The following is an 18337-nucleotide window of genomic DNA, read 5'->3' on the forward strand; positions in this document are numbered from 1 at the left end:
GAACAGCATCGCACGCAGGGGAGATTCAGAGTAATTCCCCCTCTCCTTGAGTAAACCCATTTGCCGTTGTGCTTGTCCAATCACTGGATGCCCTCGGCTTGTTAAGCGTTTAACTGGACTCACGTCTCTCTTTAGACTACTACGTCCCGGTCTGCTTCGTCCCGGCGCCACGGTTCTCCCAATCCTTTTCGGACCGAAGTTTTTATCACGGAGAAGTACTGCTGTTTGAAATGGCATTTCGGAGCTTTGGCCGGGACGCACGAAAAAGGGGACTTTTTCGTTCTGCGTAAACAAGGTTTGCAGAGGGAACTTCGGACAAGGGATCGGGAAAGCTTTAGAGACATTGGCCTATTTCTAAAGTAAAATATGCATAACAAGCCGACAGATAACCAGACTGCAACGGCCTCGAGAGGCTCGTCTTTTTTCATCGAAAATCTGCTTGGCTCGACGAGAACTGAGTCTACCGACATCGGCAAGGATTCTATTGCCGGAGAGAGTGGTGACGCAAGGGTATGCTCCAGCCAAGTGATAGCCGACCACGGTAGGCTGGTGAGCGGTCAAGCACCCGCTGGCTACTACGCAGATCCTCGAGACTCATCGTTGGAATGGTATCGAGAAACGGATGCCTTGAAGATGAAACCTCTGGGAAGATCTAGAAGTAAGTAGGCCTACTGCATGTCTGAGAAGATCAAGCTGTTTGTACAGTGCTTTATCTAATCCCATGTAAATAAACAACGGTTTTAGCAGAGGCACCACCCGGGTTTGAAGTGATTTACAACCGCACAAAACAAGGTTGTGTTAAATAAATGCTATATACCAAAGCTTAATTTGATTAATAGCCTATTAGCCTATGTAAACGCCACTGTTGAACTCAATAGCACATCAATGTCTAACGTCGATGTAATTTAATAACTGTGTACGCACTATACTGTAGGTAGATACTTCTCTCGTTGGACTAGCCTGCTGAGCATTTCTTCGCACTACTTTCACAGCCACGGAAGTAATTACGCGCTGGCAAATTCAGATTCGTGCTTCATTAAGTAAAACCAACTAATGCAGCGAGGAGTGCTGGAGCCAGGGCGCCACCCCGTTATTTTCTGCTCATCCACCAGTGTGCTTTCTAAACTCGTTAGGAGGCTAAAGAGTGCAATTGGTTTGTCCGATTCGTTAACCCCGCGGGGGCAAAGGGACAAGGGCTTCGACTGGTAAACAAATGAGAAGGCTCTGGAGGAGACAAGACTGTTATACTGTTTAGGACAACTCAAGCCTGCACAAGACAATTCTGCCTGGGCAGGAAAGGACATTTTAGACCATAATAATATGTCCAAGACATAATGTTGTTAAGTTGTGTTATAACAGTTGTGTGGCCCAAAACTGTTGCCAAATAGGTTAACACTCACTTTACGCATGTCAGGTGCACTCATTGGTCGCCATACTTTGCCATTCCCTACTCTTTCATTCCTAATCTCAAACAGGCCTCTTCAAAGGCTCTCATTTGCCAATACCATCCACAGCCCAATTATTTGACCTAATTATAGCATACGATTTGCTACCAATGCGTTTAAACAGATATCATTACTCATTATGCTTCTTTGTGTTTATTTTCATCCAGGTCCTAAAGACGAGACCAGGAGCTCAGACGACCATTGTTGCTCCATATCAACCAGCGACAGAGATTCCCCGGCAGTATCCGAACCAACAGATGGGAGCGACGAAACTGACCGTAGAATTGGCAACAGTAGCCTAACCGACGATAACGACGAGACGCCAAATGGTTATGATGAGAGGTCGGACCAAGACACCCCGTTGGATCCGAATTCGGCAAGGAAAAAGAAGACCAGGACCGTGTTTAGTCGAAGTCAGGTATTTCAGCTGGAGTCCACATTCGACATGAAGCGGTATCTCAGCAGCTCTGAGAGAGCAGGCCTTGCCACCTCATTACACCTGACGGAAACACAAGTCAAAATATGGTTCCAGAACCGACGGAACAAGTGGAAGAGACAATTGGCTGCGGACCTCGAGGCCGCCAATGTTTCCCATTCGACCCAACTGATTGTCAGGGTTCCAATTCTCTACCACGAAAGCTCCACGCCTCCGACTCTGGGCTTCAACGTCAGCATGCCCCAGATCTCATCACCTCTTATGGGATTCTCGAATTCAATGAATTACCCACTGTCCTCCTTCGCTCATTCAATGAGTATGCTACGGTCCCAAATGACCGGCTTCGTATGAATTTTAAGAGACATGTTTTTTGTTCATAGATTTTTGTTCATATAATTATTCTATTCTCGAATCGTGCAATAAATCAAATGGCCGCAGTAAATAAAGTAGGCTACATATCTACTGCACCCAAAGAAAAAAAACTACATTTGACATCACAATAACTGATTATTTATGTATGTTAAGTTTTCTTCAAAGTATCTAATTTACTTGTCACAGCACAGAATATAGCCTAGTGTTTGAACGCATGCGGGGGCCATGGAGGGGCAGGGAAGGCCAACAATTTTCGATATGTTTGAATACACACTTATTTTTGCAAAGACTTTTATATTCAAAGCCACAATTTTCCAATGTTGTCACTTTTCCACATAGGTAAATAAAATCAATCACAGAAATTGAGTGTACTGTCTCTCCCTTGAAATTAAGTCAAATTGTGTCAAAAGGACCATAAAAAAAAATCCAAGAATTGCATGAGCTTGTAACGGAATAATTTTTTATGTTTACCTCGTTGCAGAAACAAAGCCAGTGTGTTTGAACAATTAGAGCTTACGTAATAATAGAGCACATGTTCAACAATACAAAAGGTATAAATGCTACAACATTTCGGCATAGCCTTGCGTTCTGTATAGGCCTACATCATATAAGACCATGCATTGTCGAACATCAGGATACATCAAAGGTTGTAAACTTCTTGCATATTCTAGTTCTCATAAGGTTTTAGCTTATAATGCATGAAGTTCCTGAACATGCAGATCTAAGACTGACTTAGAAGCATATATTTACTACACTGACGTTAACCTTTTGCATTTGCAAATGCACAATAGTGTGTTGCAACCTGCAAAAGCTCAGCCTCAGGTATTTACAGTAGGTTTTGTGCATTTATACAACAGAGGCCTTATCTTTAACACTTCCATTTAAGGCATCATAGATTCATTGGGACAGAGCTAGCTGGAATAAACTGTCTCCCTATTGCTTATAATGCTATTGCATAACACCATACTGTCCCTGTGGTCACATTTAAGTCAATATAAGGTTTGATGACCCCCTAATTTGGCAGCACCTATTTAGACATTTAAGTGAGTTTGCCTACTTCAGCGCATGCAGGCCTAACCTATGCAGATTGCTTTCTGATGAAACACTTAAAGAAATCCAAATAGTTATCGATTTTTTAAGTATGAATATTACAAACAAAATACATAACTAATAATATAGATGTTTCAATCGGAATTCACATAATATCGTAAATATGTAGATTTTGGCAGCCATGTAAACAACATTACAACAATGAAATGTTCAGGTCACAACATAGGTTAGGTTCAGGCTATGTGACTTTGAGGTTTGTTTCGGAAAAGAAGGGAGCCTTAGATATACATAGTCCTAAAACCATTTCGCTAAACCATTTCAGCTATATAATAACCCTAACCCTTGAGGGTTTAGGTTGGTTGAGGGGCAGTTCTATGGGCGTATGTGAAGCCCGACATGCTTGCGTGTAAAAAGGGCTATACAAATTCATTTTTATTTGATTTGATATTAACCGATAGGTAAAACATTTGCAAGCTTTATTTTAAATAGCCCTTTTGGCCCACACAATTTAAATGATCTCACAGCACTTTATGTATAGCGTAGGCTACGATTAATATTGCCCATGAGGCAAGTTCTGAGTAAAATGTGTTCATATAACTTTCAATCTAAGGATTTCATGTTAATGCTATAACTTTGTCTTATTATATCCTAATATAAGCTAGGCCTAAATTATTTAGGATAATAACAAGTAGGTTAAAGTAGGCCTTTTATCAACTTAGTTAGGAACTCTTAAACGCTATTTTAACTTTTCTTTTTTTAAGAGCAACGTGAATGCGTCATTTTCCCCAGGAGCATAAGATTGAATTAATGACTTCCATACAACTTAACATATTGACGCATTTGGTCAAACTTATTTTGTTGCAGCTTGTGGAATTTTAGGCTCCCAAGCATGAATAAAATGTATATAGGCCTATGCATACACATGAATAATAATTGAAAAGTGTTCGAGCAACATATTCCTCAAATGCACTTGGACTATTAATATTTAAATTCTTAATTTCAAATCAAAGTTTAAAAAAAGGCCAGATGTCTCAGCAAACTGCATGAGGGTAAAAAAGAAAAAAAAAATCTCCTCTCCTCCCCACCCCCTTCTGTAATTGGCCCTCAAGCTCCTTTTGACCAATGGATGAAGACAAACGACGTTCCATCCGGTCCATGGAGTATCAGCGCAAGGCAGAGGCGTCGCGAGCTTGCAGTGCCTCATCAGTTCGCGGAGCAATGGTGTTTGGAGTACCAAGACGTTACTAGAGTTTTCACATCTACAGCGAGGCGTAGGTTTCACATTCCAGGCTGGAAGAAAAAAAATTACCTCGCATCTTGAAGAATATGAACAAAGTGGACTCACCATGCCGACCCGCTGCCTCAGTAAAATTCACCATAGATCATATCCTTAACCTCAAGACAAGCGGCAGGAACTTGGACAACCGTCTCTCCGCCAGATTTCAAAATGACACTGAAGTGCGTAAAGACGATTATTTTTATCACCGCTACGATGACAGTGGAGTTCAACGGATACAAGACCCCGAGAAGAGACTGCATGAAGCCGGTAGGCATTAGCCTATTATAAACAGCATAACCAAGCACATGTGACATAAATGGGATAACCGACTGTAGGCTATGCATGTGTAGATTTTTTAAATGGCTATCATTAGCTTAATATTAATATAGCTGTTATAAAGCAACCAAATCAGACGTGATGAAATGCGGATTTCCCCATTTCAGAGCCGGTCACCGACTGCAACGGAACAACAGACGCCGTCATCATCAACCAAGAAGACACGTTGAAGATGACAGACACCGGCTTCGAGAGCGGAGACAGCTGTGACGACTGTCTCACCATGACGGTCCGCAAAGGGCCCAGCAAAAAGAACAAAATTGTCACAAAAAAGAAAACGCGCACCATCTTCTCAAAGCGACAAATCTTCCAGTTGGAATCTACGTTCGATATGAAACGGTATCTCAGCAGCGCAGAGCGCGCCTGCCTCGCGAGCTCTCTCCAGCTCACCGAGACGCAGGTAAAAATTTGGTTTCAGAACCGAAGGAATAAATTGAAAAGGCAGATTTCTACGGAACTTGACGGACCCAATAGTGATTTCTCCGACCCAGGGAAACCAGTGGTGCAGCTCCCAGCCCTGTACAAAGAGAATAACCTCATGGGACGGTGCTTGTTGCCAATGCCCCTGCCTATAGTCTACCCGGGGAGTAGCACGCCTTACCTATGCTTCTCAAATGCCAGCAAGTACTTCAGCCTTTTCGAAGGCGACGTATGATCGTATGCTTGTCAGAGAAGAGGACACTTAACGTGATATTAATTAGCCAATTTAAGCATTTATTAGGCTATTGGTGTTAATTTTTCGGAGCCATGCAACCGAATTAGGCTTGGAATATCCCAAGAAGAAATAGAGGACCAACTAGCATACATATCACAATAATAAACCCATTCTGATATTATTTATTATTTATTATCTATTGATTAACGACTTTGATACGCCACTAAACTTGATGGGCTATATTTACAGGTTATCATAATGGATATAGGCCTATAATTTTAACTGATTATTTAGTATTGGCCAAGGCTTATGATACAGTTACCGTATTAAAATAATGTTAAGAATATGAACAATATATTATGATGATTATTTTATTATTTTTATTATACAACATTTCAAGCAGATACAAATCCGCCAAAGATAGATTTATAGTTGCATGCATTTACTGTATCATATACCATTTTCAATTAACTAACAGGCTATGTATTTCAATGAATGTAATTGATATTTTATTGTATGTGTTACGCATGTTTAAGGTTTTATTTCCAGTAGAAGCCTATAGCCTATACCGTTCTCATTTAACCCAATTTCCGGGTTACACTATTTACAGTATTTACTGAAATTGACATTAAAAACGATTCCTTACGAGTTACTACAAATAATTACCATTTGCTTTACAGGGAACAGTTTCTTAATATTATGAAATAGTAGCCTACACATTGCCTACTATTTTTTTATACTGCATGAACATTAATCCAAAACTTCATGAACCAAAAAATGTAAATCTGCTTATCGCTGGTGACTGTGTGTCATGGCGTGCACGTTTGTTTTGGGATAAAAAGTCCACATGCTGCATTTGATACAACACTTCGACAGGGCACAAATCACAAACTTGGAATGGGAATTAGAGCTGTTCATCGGCCTAAATAAAACGAGTACAAGGTCCAAGGGCCAGCTTGCACGAATTACCAAGAGAGTGGCAGAGAGGCTATTCTTGCGACTTTTATTACACAATGCATTAATAGGGGGCTTATAATGTAAAAAGTTCAGCACTTATACTTAGGCCTATTTACAATGTTTTCAATATTGTGTACTGTATATTATCATAGCGTGGGCCATTAGGGGCACACCTTAAACACATAATATTAACCCTAACCCTTATCCAGTAATCAACGAGAAAAAGGAGCATCCGTTTTATTTAGCTGGAAATCTATATTTGGTTAATGGATATCGTCCGTGTGGACAATTCAAACGCCTTTAGCCACGTCATCCACCATTAGCACCGTGACCTACATAGGGTCTTCCCATCTCCACGTGCAGAAACAGCAAACAGATGGAGAACCGTGGCCGCTAGCGAAGGCTCTCGCGGATCATTAGCGCATAGGCACCTTTCCACAAGACACAGATCTCACTGATCACCAGACATTCTCACAGCTTAACCTCAGTTTTGTGATCTCCTTTCTTCCTCCACCGTCTCACTTGCTGTGCTGTCATGTTCTCACAAGCAATTAACTTGTAATTCTCTGCAACCTGCCTACTAGGATCCACTACAATACTTTGAAAGAAGACTTATGTTGCTTAATGGTGTTTCACTCTATCCTTGTGTGTGTGTAATATAACCTGTTCCTTACTTTGCTCCCACTTGACCCAAAGTGCACTTTGCCTCTCTACCAGACGACAGGTTATAGATTGAGTTGCTCTCTCATTCAACCTCATCACACTATCCTCTTTTCATCTTCTACCACTTTCTTTTCTACCTCCTAATCATTTATTTCCTTCCCTGCTTCTTGTCCACCTTGTGTGCATAGTCCATATTTATGTATGTTTGTGTGAGTGTGATTATATGTATGTGTACATATGCACACCTTGTGTTATCTTCGGGTCATTCGGCCCTTCAGTCATTGTGACCCCACGTGTTGCGACAACTTTACCTAAAGTGAAGCATTTTCTTTTAACCGTCTGGCTGTCTCACACATCCCACAGCGCGAAGGTTAAAAGAAAATGCTTTTTATTTGCTTTTGTATTGGGTAAAGTTGTTGCAGAACGATGCTTCGGGTCACTGTGACCCGAAGGCAGCACAAGGGTTAAGGAAAAAAGAAGGGTGTTATGGCTACCATGCCGTCTTGTTTCCTAGAGTTCTGCAAGTACAGCTCATGCAAGACCATAACAACACTGTCTACCCACAATGCCCTGGGGTTGGGCAGCCAAATGGAGCATGCTATTGGCAGGTCACAGATGAAGAGGTGTGGCCACTGATATTCTATCTACTTTCATTCTATGAAATATATACTGTCCAAGGTAAGTCGACCGGTAACTGTCAGCTTAATTTGCAATATACTGTTGCAATATCATTATGTTTTAATAATTCAACATACTTACATTTAAAATAGGATAATATACACAGAGTAATTTAGCTAAATAATTACATTTGCATTCTCACTAGTTTTGGTGTTCCCTGCCCCAGACCTCTTACTACCTTTCCATTCCTCCAATCCAGTTCATTTCTAACTTTTCTACTTCTCCCCCCCCCCCCACACACACTGACCCCCCTGTCAAAGCATATCACAGGAGTGTGTGCACTGAAGCTTAAGTCTGTGTGTGTGTGTGTGTGTGTGTGTGTGTGAGAAGAGATGGCTACATTCCATAGAAAAGCCCCTCTACACCCACAGAGAGAGAAATAGAGCGATGTCGAGGCATAGTGTGTGTGTGTGTTCAGTCAGATATGTTTGTGTGTGGATACCCACTGCCATGCCTGTGTTTCTGCATGGGGCAGTGCTTCTATACAGAGCGGGTCTAGCCTGGAAGCGGCAGGGAGGACCTGTGTGCATGTCCACAGACTGCTAACAAAACAATGTGTGGGTGTGTGTTTGGGTTTGAAAGAAGGATGGTTTGCCTGTATGTTGTGTGTATATGTTTGAGAAAGGGGACTGTCAGAGTGAATCACAGTAACTAGGGAGTATGATGTGTCAGTGTGTGTGCGCACTATTTTCTGCGTGACTGAACGGGGGCCCCCCTCAGCCAGCCCTTCCATTAATTTGACCTCTGTTGACCCCAATGAGTCCCTTGACAGAGGTCATCATCCCTAACAATGGAATATACAGTCACCTCGGATATTTAGGTGAGTCTGAGGCATAGAAAGTTTTCAAGTCTGAACGAGTTCAACTTCAAAATTATTATGAATTGGAGAAAAAAAAAGAGGGGTTGTCCTTGTGGTGTGTGTGTGCCTGTGTACCTACCTGTGTGTCTGTGTGGGAGTGTGTATATCCAGAAGAACCACCCTATCCTGAGGGACATTTGAAACCAGAACTACATGACAGAGCACATTACAAGGTAAACAACTTGGCTATTAGTTAGAGCTGAAATACGAGAGAGACCGACAAAAGGTACCGATGTGTGTGTGTGTGGGTGTGTGTCCGATACACCCCCAAAGAGAGGCTGATGGGCTATTGATTGTCTCATTTAGTGGACCTGTGCATCCCTCTATAATGCATGGTGCTTGAGGAAATTGAAAGGAGGCCAGGGGGGATAACCCCTCCCCTCTGAAAAACCAGAGTGAGAGACAACGAGGATGGATGGAGAAGTGATGGAGGGAGCGGGACAAGAATATGCTAAAGTGGTGTTTGACATGAGTCACAGGAGAGAAAGCTGGAGAGAGAGAATGAGATAGCACTTGGAGGTGTAGAATGAGTTGAGTGTATTTCAAGGCTGCGTGTGAGTGTCAGCATGTGTGTGTGTGTGTGTGTGTGTGCGGTGTAAGTGTCTGATTAATTCATCCAGTCTGGCCAGAGCTGTCAAAATCAACATGACCTCACCCATTCCATTAATATGGGACTGAAAAATGACCAACAGTCACACACATTTTAGAACGCAACACACTGAAACCCTTTGTAAACACAGTTCTTGTCATACATAATTGATCAGGTACTATTGTTACATTGATTGTAACACTAGCAACTACATAGCTTTTTTGGATGAGGGGAATGTTCCAAGTAAAAAGGGTCTGAGAGAATTCGTCAGACACATCTACCTGATCAAATATCTAGAAGTGGACTGCTTTTCAGGGATTTTGGATGTGTATGACAAACCACGCACCCCCCGCACACCCCCCCCCCCCCCCACACACACACACACACACATACACACACGAGCAGGCACACACCAATAGGTGTGTATCAATTAAACGGCTTGCCTCTCCAGCTTGTCCCATACATCCTGTCCCTCTTACACACGTCAAGATAATGTGCCATTAATGTCAGGCTGAAAACACATTATTGATCAACCAATGGTTAGGGATGGACGGATAGGGAGTGGAAGGGAAAGAGAGAGGGAGAGAGAGAGGGAGAGAGAGAGGGAGAGAGAGAGGGAGAGAGAGAGGGACTTGGGTGAGAGTATCATGGCCTAGGGGACAGCAACACTTATCTGTAACACCACAGACTCAATGCCACACACACACACTGGGAAAGTGTGTGTGTGTGTGTGGCAGGGGAGGGGGGCAGACATGGAATATTCACTGCGGTTTCACACAGACACGTCGATACGCGTCCATTAACGATAGATAAGTTGTCAGAAATACTCCCCCTTTTATCTCCTCTCTCTCCTCTTCCATCCTTTCTCTACTCTCCATTCGTCCTTCCTTTCCTCCTGTTCTCTCAAGATGTGTGTATTCTGGGGCACTGTTATCTGTCTCTTAGTGTGTGTGTGGGTGTGTGTGTGTGTGTGTGTCTCTAGTCCACAGTTTCTCTACCCATTAGTCTTATGTTACTGTCCTTTTTGGCCTCCATTGATTTTCTCTTGTCTATCATACTTCACAGTACACACACACACGCAGAGTACAATGAACAAACCAAAGGATATCAACTGTGTCTAGCCAAATGAAGGCCTTATGCTCTACACCACTCAAGCAAGCAAACAGAGATGAACTCATATCAGACACACACAAACACACATCAGACACACATACATACATACACACCATGGTCTTCTGTTAGAGGATGCGAGCGACCAGACATATACACCGTGAGAAGCTTGTGTGGGCAGAGAGGAGGTGACCTGCAGACATATGAATGTGACATGGTCCATGACAGCACCCTAGGGAGGCCTGGGACACTACGCTGGCACGGTTTAAACTGTCAATGCCACCTGGCCGTAGGCTGGTAAGAGGGTTAGAAGAGACATGAGCAATCTCTCTCAAACGCAACCCACTTAATACCTTGAAAGGAGAAGCCACCTGCTAACATCCTCTCATCATCGTTCTCTCCTCTCTCATTCCGTTATCTGCTCTTTCCCTTCTCTTTTCCCATCAACTTCTTCTGTCTGCCTCATCTCCCCCTCTTTCTTATATCTCGTTCCCTTTTCGTTCCACCTCTCTGTCCTTCCTCTTTGTCTATCACTTACCCACTTCTCTTCCGTCTCTCCTGTTCCCTCCATCTCGCTCTTTTGCCGCTGCTGTGTGTGTGTGTGTGTGTGTGTGTGTGTGGTGTGTAGCCCCGGAGCAGGCTGATCTCTGGAGGCCCCTGCTCCCCTCCGGCCCGGGCCAGAGGAGCCTCTAAGTGCTCACTAATAGCCCTCGCAATCAAGCCGGGCTGCGGCGCGACCCCGACGCTCGCCCTCAGGAAAGAGAAGAAAGCATCAATAAATCAGATGAATAAATAACGGCGGGCACGGGATCCGCGCGGCGACGCGCTCCAAGCATCGTGGCATGTGTTTTATAATGAATATAGATTGAGGCGGTGAAATATTTATGGTGCAAGGTCCATGGTGGTGGGGTGGGGGGGGGAGTGGGCTAGGCTAAATACTGCATGGTAAATTCCATGTCTCCTGAGGTCTGACAAACAGAACTACAACGCAAGTAGAACCCCCAATGGACTTCAAATAGTGTTAAGGAAATGCTTCATTTGGGGGGACATTTTGAAGTGGTTTTCAAATGGATTGTGAGGTCATAAATGAAAGCCAAGTTCTTTATTGTGATGTCATTCAGAAACTCTAAAAAAGGAACAGTTTCAACCCGTTCTCATTCCCAAGTCGTCAAGTACCGAGCGCTTTGTCACGGCCCTGTGTGTCTGATGCAGGCGCACAAGGTAACCTTTGGCGTCAGTATGAGACGTATTGGGCCTTCAACTAACTCCAATGTAAACCCATCCGCGGCAATATTGGGGGGGGGGGGGGGGGGGGGGGGGGCTGAGGAACAGGGTTGAGAACCGCTTAGTGCATAGAACATTCCGCAATCCAAAGCTGAACTTTTTTTCTCCGAATCAAAGGACAAATAATAAAAACAGATATTTTGTTGTCTCTTCATGTCTGAGCTGCGGCTAATGTGATGTCACATTGGTACACTTCAGTAGCGTCTATTGGAATGTCATGGAAGGAATTTTCCATTCGAGTCAGTTGTGGTCTCATAGAGGGCAAAGATAAAACCACACAACAACAGAGAGAGAGAACACATTGTTCCTGAAGAAACAAAACAATCGACCAATAAACAAGGCGCTTTAGGTGAACAAGCATTTTAGTGCAGGCGGAGGAGAGGGGAGGTAAAAAAAGAACAGCAGACAAGTGTGTTCCCAGGAGTGGTAAAATGGCCTGAGGAGAGCTCTGAAAGTTGCCTTTTTTTTGGGGGGGGGGGGGGGAGGGGGGGGGGATCATTACCAGAAATCAGATACAATACTCTGTGTTTGTGTTGCAAGTATGCAAAAAGAACCATGCACAATTCTGTGATGGTGTAGGCTATATGAATGATTGTGTGCGATGCATTGATCTGAACATCCTTTTATAGTGTGCTAACGAAAACACAGTAGAAAAAAGGTACAAACAAAAGAATATATACAATATATATTCCTCCACCACAACCCTGGAGTATGCTGCATCCACAGAGAATCATCATGAGTTTAAGAACCACCGCTGCAGCTACACGTCAAACTCGTTAAACTGACCAATGAGCAGGAGGCACAAATTAAATGTAGACAAAACAGACTACAGAACTGACATGAACATAGCTCTACTGACATGAACACAGTCTGCTAGTCCCCCCCCAACACACACACACCCCCCCCTCCCTAACCCCAATCCCTCTCCGCCCGCCAGCAGGGAGAGAAGAACGCTCCTTACTTAAGCGTTCTCTGTGGCCTCTGCACCTCCGCACTGCTGCACCGCTGCACTGCTGGCGCTTTCCCTACTTAGAGAGGAGGAAAGGCGCTCTGGCCGCAGCACACACAATACCTGCCTCCAAGAAAATATTTTGTAAGAGTAACAGTTTGTTGGGCAGCTTTTACTTTAAGTGCTCCAGTCTGAATGGAGGGGCGTGTGTCTGCGTGCATGTAGATGTGTGCATGCGTACTGTGTACTTGTGTGTTGGGGGGGGGGGAGGGGAGGGGGTTCCACAATATAATAGTGCAAAGTGATCAACTTTTGACGGACAGACTTCAGTGAGCTCTTCGGAAATCATTCCAAAATACTACACTACAATCAAACGGCTGTACGTACCAACTTGAACGCATTTCTAGGCTTCGCAATGATTCTCCTTGTAAATGCAGATAGAGATGTGGGAGTTTGGGAGTATGCTGTGAGTGTGTGTCTGAGTATGCTGTGTGTGTTCCCTCTCTCTGCCTCTCTATTCTTCTGCATTTTACATGACTCTGGGGCCGGTCGCCCTCGCCTGTCCACTCCGTTCAGATCAGAGACTCCAGCCAGAACAGGGAGACGGCAGCAGGTCTCCACCACCACTGGCTTTGCGGCACACTGTGTGTGTGACAGGTTTGGTTTCAGCGTGCATACGTAAATGTATGTGTAAGTGCGTGCGTACATACGTGTCAGTGCGTACGTACAAGTGCGTGCAATTATGATATTAGCACTATTTCACATAGCAGGAGATAACTTTTAGAAACCATATTAATCTATATTGTACTGAAGATTTTGCATACAGTAGTAGGCCTCGGTGGTGTCTCTCTCCATCTGTGCTTTTGTTGACATTACATTACAGAGCAACAGTTCTGTCTGCCTTGACCATGTTTTTATACCACCCTTCTCCTCCTCCTTTCTCTATTTGTCTCCTCCCTACCCCCATCTCACCCCCTCTCCCACGCTCTCTACAACCTCTGGATTATCTATGGCCTGATGCCTGTTAACTATTCATGATTTTTCTCTTTTGTAAAGTGAGATTAAACTTTCATGCAGTACAGAAGGTGACAGTCTATTTCAAATGGTCCCACTTAGAATAAAGACTTTGATCCCCAGTCTCGTGCCCTGATGTTTCAGTTTGTGGCATGTTTAGACAACACAGCTTTGGCAAATGCCAACAAAAAAGACAGTACTTGTGTAACACTTAATGTAATGGCAAACTACCCTACTCTACACACTTTACTCTGGGCACATTTAACACACTCACTTTCATTTCCGCTGTGGGACAATTACACGATAAGATAACACGAAACACGAAACTCTAAGATTACAAGACTTCATAAAACAGATATAGCCGCAAAGCATAGTAGCACTATAGGATAGCTGTAGTATAGTAGTACAATATATTAGCACTCCACTCTGGTCTAGACAGAGCAGGAGGGTACAGTCAGTCTGACATGTTTGCACACCAAAGAGCCACAAGCAGTCATACAGCGAGGTGGTGAAGGACCTGATCTGTCTGAAGGAGAAAGAGAGAAAAAGAGACAGAGAGAGAGAGAGAGTGAACCAGGTTGTGGCGCTCCATACTTTCATACACTCAGAGCCTCAGCTACCCTCAGTAATGAAACCAGGCGAGTTTCAGTGTGTTATAGTCTGTGAGTCAAATTAAACGCTAAGAGAACTATATTCAAAGGAGCTAACAGCCTTCGTGTTTGTGTGTGAGTGTGTGTATATATTGCTGTATGTCTTTGACTCCTTGTGTCAATGTGTCTTTCTGAATGTGAGTGCCAGTGTGTCTGTATGTGTCTTTTTATGTCTTAATGCACATTTAATGAGACTAGGCCTCCATGCCTGAGGAAGGGCTCTGCCAAGCTTCCTTCATCTGTGGTGACAGGGCGAGGAGTGAGCTATGAATTATTGCTTATTAAAGAGAGTGATTATCAGGCAGCAATGCAGGGCAGAGCGCATATGTGGGGGGTGGGGGGGGGGGGGGCAGAGGTAGAAAGAGAAACACTGAAAGAGACACAAAGAAAGACAGTGAGAAACAGAAAGAGCAAAAACACTTTCACAGAGTTTTTGTTTATATTTATTCAAAAACCACTTACATAGGTGAGTATGGCACTAAATATATCTGTAACGTCATTTCACAGAGTCAAAACTCTAATTAATGATATCTGTACAATTAACAAGTCAAAATTCCAGTTCACAAGATATCTACAATGTCATTCTAGTTCAAGGGACAAGTTCAAACTTAATTTAAGATATCTAAAATGGACAATGTGGATATATTGAATTTAGGGTAATTCAATTGATCTTGAACTAGAATTATGAATTGTCCAAATTAAATTGTAGATATCTGAAACCTGTCATAAATTAGCTGTGGATATCGTCAATGGAAGTTTAGATATCTGTAATGAAAAACCCCATTCAAAAATAAATGAGGTTGGACATTTACCTAACACTCGTGCAGTCAAGACCAAGTTTTACTGTAAATCAATAGGAATATCATGGTTGATGGACACATTCTCCATCTGAATAAAGTAAATTGAGGTACTCAGTTGAATTTGGCAGTCTAGAGTTTTGGAGTCGAGAGGGACAGATAAATATTAGATGTGATACATTTATTGTGCGGACCTTGTTGTGTTGATGGTTTGAGAACAGTGTTGTCGGTGTGTACAGACATGCCTCAAGGGGTTTTTAGATATATATGAGAGAAAAAGAGAGAGAGAGAGAGGGTAGGAAAAGTAAAGAGAGAGGGAGAGGAATCGAGAGGCAAAAAGAAAAGGTTAAAGAGTGAGAGAGTAAATGTGTATGTGTGCAAGAGAGATCCCTCTCTAAAGCCTTTTCGTATTTCACCTGAAGGAACCACAAGGTGTTTCTCTCGCCTTTGCGATTGTAAAAAGCTATTTTTTATTTTTTTATCCCATCCTGTCGGATTAATCAATATTGCAGAAGAAGTTCGGAAATAAATGAATAAATAAATAAAATAAAGAAGACATATACCCCAAAATGCACTTATTGGTACACCGTTTTCATATCTGCCCTCTGGCCATGGGCCCTGCTCACGGTGTCCATTTACTGAAATGTAGAACCAGCGTCTCCAAAAGACAGAAAATGCATTAAAGGGAATCAGTGAAAATCGGGTAGGTGCTGGGTGTTGATCTTTAGATAAGTATTTGTTTATTTGCAAGCTTAAAATAAAATAATCTGGGGCATTCCGGTTGCAAACCGGGTAAGAAAGAGTATCACATGGGCTCAGGACTTAACAGTGCAACCTGGGATTGATTCCAGCCCGGGTCATTTGCTGCATGTTATCCCCTCTATTTAAGACACTCAAACTATCACCATCAGAGGAAAATGCCAAAAATAATAATAATAATCACCATCATGACCATTAACTGATTCAAACAATTACAATCATATACTAAATCAAATAAAACAAACATCTATACAGACTTTTATGGCATAATAGAAACAGAAAAAAACTGCCATTGGCTTCAGTGAGTGTGCCTTCTTCTATTGGTTGTACACTATTTCAGTGGCTACATCACTATCAATCTGTCCTACATGCGTATCAGGTTTCAGACAGGCAAAGGGTGACTTCATTTTCTCATCCCTCCTCATGTCATGTCCACTAGATTTATTAGAAAGATTCATCTTGTTTTGGAAATGCAATAGATCTGAGAAATACAGTATTGGTGTGTGTGCGTGTGTATGGATAGTGATTTATGGATGGGTATTGGTAATCAATATAGCTCTTTTAGGTGTCATGATTGATACTTTGGAGTTGTGTGCATATGGATCTGTAAGTTTATCCTGCAACTGATTATTCCCACATGCAAACCATTAGCTGGGCTCACATGAAGGCATTTAGTATTTGTGCCAATGAATTACCTGATGAAAGTGTAAAACATTATGTGACATTTTTGGCGACACAATGGCGACAAATGATATAGAAAGAGAGACAGCCCAAAGCTCCAAGGTGCTGGGGGTTCTGTCCTAAAAACTACGGACAGCCTATTTGTATTCGAGAGGCCCCTTGCAGAACTCGCTCCTACTCTTCAAACGCGGAGATCTGAGGTTAGATCTCAGATAAGAAGGTCCAGAAACTTCTCTTTGCTTGTCTGTCAACAGATTTCACCTCGGACAGCAACGACAGACATACTCTACCTCCGGGACAGATAGAATAAAAGTGGCCATTTTGATTGGGCTTTGATTAAATGTTGTTAACAACTGTGGAAATGTGTAGCCTGCACCCCCCCTCCTTCCCCCAACACACACACATAGTGGAGTACAAAGACCCCAATCACCAAGCCACGAGTAGCACATGGGTAACCTACAAACCACTCACACATTCAACAAAGAAACAATCTTTTCAAAAGTTCACCATGTCTCACCTCAAACGTACACCCAGGTAAAAGTCACCAGGAGAATTCTGCTCGTCGCACCGTGGCCATTTTTTCCTTTATACAAACAGAAGTTTTCTTGTGTGTTTCTCTTATTAAACAGGATCATCATTGACAGATAATCCTAGTCTGAGTCTAACCCTGGATAGGAGCCACTGTGGCCCCTTCACTATTACCAAGGAATGTCTCATAGAAGGTGATGAGGGACGACAACAATATTCATGTTATCAGTTCTCTCTGATCAGGGCGGATACTTAAAACCCAGCAGGGAGGGGAATAACACACACACACACACACAGTACACACACACACACACACACACACACACAGTACACACACACACACACACACAAACAAACTAAATGGCCATAATCTAGCTAATGAGCTAACAAGGACAGCAGAAGGGGATGACAGTTGAAATAGCCCCTGAGAGACTTAGCCCGACAAAGGGCAGGTCTGTTTCTCTAATGTCCAGAGCCTTTCTGTTTGGAGGGAAATGCTAAACAACAGATACTTGCTTCTTCATCTTTCAACGCTCTGGAAAAAAAGGTTATGGTTGTATTTAGACAAAGGACATGTCTGTTATTTCGAAACAGACATGTAAACTACCAATTTATCTTTTAGGTGGTGGATAGGGCTGATTTTAGAACCATAATGATGTATTTTGTGGCCTAATGGATATTTGAAAAATGTTCATCACAAATATGCAGGCTATATTTTGAAAAACACACACCTGCAAGCAGATTTTCAATTAATTCCCCCAAGACTGAAACTGAATGCCATGTGATAGCTGGCTCACACAGACAAACTGTATCATATCACAGACCTGCCCACTTCCTTTCTGATTGCAATAGATTTCAGATGAGGATCAAAACTTTGAAAGTGAGTCCATAACCTGTGGGCTTTAGGCAGGTCTGGACTGGGACTGAAAAACGGCGGACTTTGAAACACAGACCGGCCCACGGTCGTGTATTATTATATATATATATTTTATTTTATTTTGCATTATGCCACAGCCGTTTGACCGGCCGTTCAGGAAATCTCCCGACTCTCCCGACGGCCAGTCCGACCCTGGCTTTAGGGCACTAACAGCAAAGAGAAAGAGAGAGCGAGAAACAGAGAGATAAAGAAAGTGAAGGATAGAGGAAAGGGGGAGAGAGATGGAGGTGTTCCCCCGATAGTACAATAATATCACGATTTTACAAACTGATCAAAGCTTAGACTTAACTTGGTATTCAAGCCAAGAGG

At 42.8% G+C, this 18337-nt stretch overlaps 1 protein-coding gene across 1 annotated transcript; it reads left to right on the top strand.

Moving 5' to 3' along the window:
- Positions 1–366: 366 nt before the first annotated feature.
- hmx1 (H6 family homeobox 1) lies at positions 367–2232 on the top strand. The gene is made up of 2 exons (XM_067250931.1): positions 367–658; positions 1613–2232. Exons 1-2 carry the CDS (start codon positions 367–369, stop codon positions 2230–2232), a joined length of 912 nt encoding a protein of 303 aa, XP_067107032.1.
- Positions 2233–18337: the final 16105 nt, after the last annotated feature.

This window comes from Osmerus mordax, chromosome 14 (assembly GCF_038355195.1).
Source record: "Osmerus mordax isolate fOsmMor3 chromosome 14, fOsmMor3.pri, whole genome shotgun sequence".
In the NCBI taxonomy this organism is placed as follows: Eukaryota; Metazoa; Chordata; class Actinopteri; order Osmeriformes; family Osmeridae; genus Osmerus; species Osmerus mordax.

Bases quoted from the DNA above. Each gene is read 5' to 3' on its own strand.
- hmx1 (XM_067250931.1), top strand. From the start codon at position 367: ATGCATAACAAGCCGACAGATAACCAGACTGCAACGGCCTCGAGAGGC. The intron at 659-1,612 runs GTAAGTAGGCCT...ATTTTCATCCAG, and splicing joins ACCTCTGGGAAGATCTAGAA to GTCCTAAAGACGAGACCAGG.